The sequence below is a fragment of the Lepisosteus oculatus genome, chromosome 16, assembly GCF_040954835.1.
Source record: "Lepisosteus oculatus isolate fLepOcu1 chromosome 16, fLepOcu1.hap2, whole genome shotgun sequence".
NCBI classification, from domain to species: domain Eukaryota; kingdom Metazoa; phylum Chordata; class Actinopteri; order Semionotiformes; family Lepisosteidae; genus Lepisosteus; species Lepisosteus oculatus.
In genome coordinates, this window is record NC_090711.1 from 10,907,228 (window position 1) to 10,913,814 (window position 6,587).

General features: G+C 35.5%; 1 protein-coding gene across 2 annotated transcripts in view; it reads left to right on the forward strand.

Annotated features, from left to right (window-relative positions):
• The window catches only part of LOC107079539 (formin-H), a 50,645-nt gene extending 44,549 nt beyond the window's left edge, over positions 1-6,096 (forward strand). For both annotated transcript variants that reach the window (XM_015364560.2, XM_015364561.2), the window contains exons 16-17: positions 1,695-1,778; positions 3,605-6,096. In XM_015364560.2, the coding sequence (XP_015220046.2) occupies positions 1,695-1,778; positions 3,605-3,709 (189 nt within the window). In that variant the 3' untranslated portion in view covers positions 3,710-6,096. The remainder of the gene's footprint in view (positions 1-1,694; positions 1,779-3,604) is intronic.
• The last annotated feature ends 491 nt before the right edge of the window (positions 6,097-6,587 follow it).

Below are 6,587 nucleotides of genomic sequence, written 5' to 3' on the forward strand. Positions count from 1 at the left end.
TAATTTATTCTTTAATTAACCTGTGCATTATCTTTATTATCTTAATTAAATATCTTTAGACCATTTTCTGCTTTTTGACTTCCATTTCATAAATGTGCTACTGTATATTAGTTGTTGTGTTGCAAAGACATTTAGTAAACAGAAATCTCTGTTCACCCTGTCCTCATGTTAATGGATCACTCTTTGCTTCCCAATGACTATTTAAACTGCTCTTCTAAATATTTGTAATTACAGATGTGTAGACAAAGGTGGGAATTATATCCCAACTTCTCAGCTAGAAGCATTAAGATATATAAATCTCTATGCTTGATGGTACAGTATGATACCAGCTGTACTTAATGAAGCAAGATTTATTAATAGGGTATTAATGTACATTTTCCTTGAGACAAAGGTAATAAAATGGCAGTGCAGTGGTCATCCATAAAAAAGGACACAGAAACAAGTAATTGCGGATGAATAACTCTTATTTTTACTACATGTAAGATTATGGAAACAGTAATTTGAAATAAATTAACAGAACATCTCTATCATGTGAAAATTCTAAGGGAAGGTCAACACAAAGATAGGTTTTCATTAAAAACAGCAGTAATGGATATGGACTCACCAGAAAATATGGTACAGTATATTTCAATTTTCAGAAGTCTTGAAATACGAACTCAAAATCTTATACAGTAAATAACAAACCAACTCAATGTACAGATTTAGAATTAACAGTGAAACATGAACCAGAGGATAGACATGGAAACATTTAGACATTTAAAACTAAGAACAGGAGGCACATCTTCACTCAATGGGTTGTGGGAGTATCCAACAAACTGCCTAGTCATGGTTTTGAACCTCATACTTACTGTAGTTTCTTCTTTCAAGAAACAGCTGGTTGAGATCCTTGAATCAATTAACTACTGAGATCTAAAAAAAAACCTGCTACTGTAAATGGGCTGGATGGTCTTTTTTTTTGTAACTATTCTTATAGTTTTAGATAACTTCTAAAGAGCTGTTAGAAGGCAGGGAGAGTTCTCATTCCTTGAGTAAAGGTCTCTTTACTGAGGAGGCTTATGGGGGAAATGATTAATAAATTAAATTGAGGAGTACACCATTTGATGATCAGAAAATGAGTCTCCTAAGTACATGGAAAAGATCCCCACTTCGTTTTCAAAAGCTACACAGTCTCTGCAGTTTTTACAGTGAAAGCCATGTTTTCAAGGACTAAAGATTTGGAAGCAGTAATTATTAACACTGATTAAATCAATAATGAACACAATTAAGTCATTATGAACTGAGAATAAACTAAAAGATGCTGTGTACCCTCCAGGCCCATGAGTGTCATTGGCTTTACTTTAATGCATTTTCAGTACATTTCTAATGTTATTTTAATTGAAAGTGTAAAAAGAAAACCAGTGTTGGTTTATGTATAACCACCTGTGGAATTCAAAAATGACTAAAATTGCATTTTAATGAGGACTTTATTTTCATCATAAGGTTCCTTGTTATCCATAGGAATGGTGTATTTTCCGCATTTAACTCTGCCAGGTTACTTGTTCTTCAGGCCTAATGACCACTTTAATTTAAAGCTAAAATGATTCTACAAGGTGGTCATGCTTTCCAGATCTCACAGAGGCATGTTTATAAATCTTCATGTATAATTGATACACAAAGTAATGAAAGGTAATTTTATGTTTTATTATGTGCTGTAGATAGTCATCCGGAAGTATAAAGCTGATCTATCCCATCTGACGAAGAAATGCGATGAGATGAAGAAACTCTACTCTGACATATTGGTAATCCCTGGCTTTTACATGTGATATCTTTGTCTTTTGGTCTCTCTGCCAGAGATAGACAGTTTCTGAGCTGGCAGTGTCTAGGTGGCTCAGTTTGATTTTTCATGGTTTACAGAGAATAGAGGAGGAAGAGTAAATATTTTTTAGAGATAATAACTAAAGGTCACATTGGCCTGCTAGATATGTTTATTAACATGAGAGAAACTAAATGTCAGTTGCAGTAATGGATGCCAATGCTGAAAACAAAGCTGCAGAAAAAGTGTAGTTTATTTTTCACTTGTTTTAGTCCTTTTTCTGCATATGCTACTGTATATACTGCATATGAACATTTTTGTGCCATATAAACTACTGTATACTGGAAACTATTTTAATCGGCACAAACCATTACTATATACATCTTAGAAAGGAAGCATATTTTCCCGAAGTGTCTGAAGAACATTTGAATTATTCTGCTTAGATGTGCATCATTATCTTAAAGAAACCGTTTTGCCATCAGGTTCCTTTTTGCTCCACATTAAAAGAGAAATTGCGCACATAACTAAAATTATCTCTGCACAATGAACACAATGTTATTTTCGTTTTTGCTGTGTTGTGTTTTCGTGAGATTTGCAGACAGCTCTACAGATCATGCCTTATAGATCACTTGTTTTATTTGCCATAATTTCTTGAAACACCCATGTACTGTAAATTAGCAAATATTCTACATCACTGAATGCTGGTTCTCTTCAATACTTAAAACAAACCCCTAATAGTGCATAGCAAATTCCTATTTCTTTGTTAAGCATGGGACATTATAGTGTAAAAATAAATTAATATAAATTCTAGTTAGCTATTAATGGGTGTTTTACAGCTAGCTGGCCTAGTTGCCAGCTTGTCAAGTGATCAATCAAAAGCATATTTCAAGTTATGTAATTAGCAAGCCTTGACAGGACATGCAATTATAGAGAAATCGCCAGGGAAACTGCTATGCAGTCTAAGCTTTTCTCACACTTGTAAAGCTGTTAATGAAAGTAAATCAGTGTTGATATACAGTAGAGGAAATGTTGCAATATCCTTCAGCCGAGAAGCATTACAGAAAAGAACACTTTTTTAGGTACTCTACATGAATTCTATTTCACTTCCAAAACTACAGCTGCCTTAGCTGTTTGAGAATTGAGTCTCCTCATTTCAGAATGAGAGAGGAATTTTCGTGGGTTAAAAATGCTTCCATGCAGTGGTACCAACCTGCCAATTTGCAGTGATAATCATTGCAGTGGTTAGCAATGCATTCTAGCTGTGCTGGGGCCCTAGGTTGAGTTCCTGACCTGGGTTGCAATCTATGTGGAGATTGTAGGTTGTGCCTGTGTTCACATGGTTTTCTTCCCATAGTCCAAAAACATGCTGGTAGGTTAATTGGCTTCTGGGACAATTGGCCTGAGGCGGGTGTGTGTCCTGCTACTCACTGGCATCCTGTCCAGGGTGTATCCTGTCTTGTGCCTGTTGCTTGCCAGGATAGGCACCAGCTCCCCTGCAGCCTTGAATTGGATAAAGCAGATGGATGGATGGGATTTTCATGGTACACAAAATATAATGCAGTTGAATTGTTTCTAAAAATCCATGCCGTTTTATTTTTCTATGTAATTTTCACCATTACAATTTGATATGGGATTGCAGAAAGGAAGGGGCTAGAGCTGTTGCTTCTTTTCAGATGTTCCATTCTTCTGATTTCATCCGATGAATTTATTTTTTTCTTCTTTCTTCCATTTATACTTTGCAGGAGTTTATCGTTGAAGTGATAGAAGCACTAAAGAAATATTTTGAACGTATTTTTTGTTTGTTTTTTTAAGGTTAAATTTGGAGAGCCAGGAGATCAGGATTCTCAGGAGCTATTTGGATGGTTGTGCACATTCATCAGTGATTTCAAGAGGATTTACATGGAAATGGTGCCATAAGGACCTTTAGAAAAAGCATAGCATGTTGTTTTTCAAAATATTATGTTATTTTGTTGAGACTTTACAAATATACAGTAGCCGGGTTTAATGAATGATAATAAGCTAATAACACTATGCAATGTCTTTCTCTGCATTTATCTTTAGTAACAAAAAAATAGGATGCAGACAGCTTCAAATGACTTCATCCTATTGATAACTAAAATCTGCTTAAAGGCCATCCAAAGCATGCTATATCTACAGCCTTATGCTAAAATGAGGCCTGGTGAAAACCACATTGGTTTTATGGATTGAAGAATAGTTAACATTTGCCAGCATTTAATGTGTTCAGGTTTATAAACTGGTAAAAGTAATACATTTTTTATTTGTGTGTAAGCTTCAATAAAGTTAATGTTTAAACATATCGTAGCCCTAAACTACTGAGACCTTAATGCTTAATGAAAAATTAAATGGAACTTAATCAATAAATACTACCTTTCATCATAGCTTAGAATCCCAAAGGGTTTGTCGAGAGGCTGGATTACTTTAACCTGAAGTGGATTAGTCCAGAATATGAGCATTTGTTCTTTTGCTCAAAGAATTGCCACAGGAGTCTTCAGTGCCCTCTGAAAAGACTTGAATCTGGAGTAATATCTCAAGCTTTATTAAGTCACCCCCTGTAGCCAAGGCTTCTTTTGCCTTGAGTGGGTTGTGATGGAACTTGAATTGGGATTTTTAGGTCCTAAGAGAAGAAGATGACTTTATTTAGAAGATATCTTTGAACATAACCTTTGCCATCTCCCTGTTTGGATAGCATGCATTTGCTCTGGCTTGTCAAAGTCAGCCCATCAATAACTATGCAGTTTTGCACGATTCATTACTGGAAACTTCATTCTGAATGGAACTGAAGTGCTAAAATGTTATACATCAAAATAGTAACTCAAAACAGAGAACATCCTGTGTCTCCTGCTGCCCCTAATAATGCAGTGCTTCTGCTAGATACATTTCTGTTAAGTATTTTTTTGTGTGTCATGGGCAATGTATTAATAACACTCCGTAACTGTTTATCAAAAACTTTGATTTACAGTGTGTGTATTTTAAAGAGATTTTTTTTTCCTTGTTAGGGTTCTGATTTAGTTAATGCATACAAAGGAGACTGTGTGCTCCTTTTTACTTGAAGACTGAATTGCCTTACTTTTGGGGAGTAAAATGCATCCAGGAAAAATGCTTGTATTCTACTGTGCAGTGTTAATCTTTCAAACACGTGCACGTTGTTCCATTTGTTGTTAATGTTTTCTATTATTTTTTAATTTATGTACTTTTTAGTTGCACTTTTGTACTTTGAAGGATTTGAGTTGTAACCAGAGAGACCCTGGTTAAATGTTTTGTTGAATACAGAGTCCTGGAAATACAATTTCCCACCTTGCTTAACAATAGCCAAAAAGGTTATTTTCAGTTACAGTATATAAAGTACAGTATGTGATATGGTGCATGTGTTGTAATGGGATTAAGTAACTACAGTTGGTAAGTCAAGTTAATGCTGTCATCTAACAACCAAATACGAAGAAGTTAGTTTTTTTCTGCCTTTGCTTTCGTAAAGTTTTTGTCTGTGATGATCATTGTCTAAGCTCGACAAATATTTTATACTTCTGTTGTGTATTAATAATTATAATGTAATTAAGATAAAGTTTTCTCTATTTCCTTTCTTTTTAATTCTTGGGATGACTAACAATCTACCTTCAGAAAACATTTTAGAGTTCACTAATCTGTTTGGCAATGTTGTCCCACCCCATATGGAATAGTTCAATGTTTTTTTTTGTCTTGGTTCATAGCAAAAACGTGTGTATTGCAGACTCCTATTTGGTAAATAAGCTCCTCTGTCCAGCCTACACCCTGAGTCATCCGGCTCTTCACAAGGCCCAAGCTCCACAGTGCCTTACAGGAGAGCTGGTGCTGATTGGAGGAGCAGCATATTATTCACTGATGTAACCACAGGCTTACAGGTGTCTAATAAGTCTCAGAAGTAAGTTTTCCTAGAATATTAAAGAGCCCTCGCCAACTAACCCCAGCATCACTCTTCCAATTGTTTTCCATGCCTTGGAAATCTTAGGAACAAATTAAAGGTTTATTCCATGCTGAAAAGAGAAGAAAGTTCAGCTGTGGAGCCTTCTTCAGGTGTGAGGGAAATCTTAGTCACATTCAGATAGTGACATGACCTTGGACCTTGAACTCACAACTTCCTTTGCATGGAGGTCAATCTGTTCTCAGAGCCACTACTGGTACTAATTGAGTCCTTGAATATCATATCATATTCCTTGGTTTGAGCAGGTTAGCAGAAAATCATACTGTATATGACAAATTATGAGAAGTGTTTGATTATTTCCTTAAGTAAAGAATATTTTTACACAGAGTTTTAGTTCGAATTTTTGTTCATTTGCCCTACTTGGCAGGTTGCATTTCTTGGTGTGGTGTAAGTACAGGCATTATGATGACAGTGGGAACAGGTTCACTCCACATGAAATGCTTGAAAAACTCTCTCGTTTCAAGTGAAGAACTTAACAAATGGAAAAAGTTTTTTATTTTGCAATAGTTTGTGCTGATGGACCCTCAGATAGACAGGTGAGTCTATCACAAGAACTACAGTTCAATGCATTTCTAATGTGAGGCACCAGAGGAATGCATAGGGTCAATTCTGATCTCATTTTCATTTCCTCAGTGGACACTTCTAGAATGACAATGCAGGCCAGAAAAGAAATGACATGTTTCAAGTTTTGTCATTTCCCTCCATTTCAGCAAGTCTGATAATAGCTCCTGATATAGAAATACCCATTAGTAAATAAATTAAAAGGCTTTAAACTGTGGAAGACAAAACTTTCTATGTCATACCCAGGAGTGACATTTA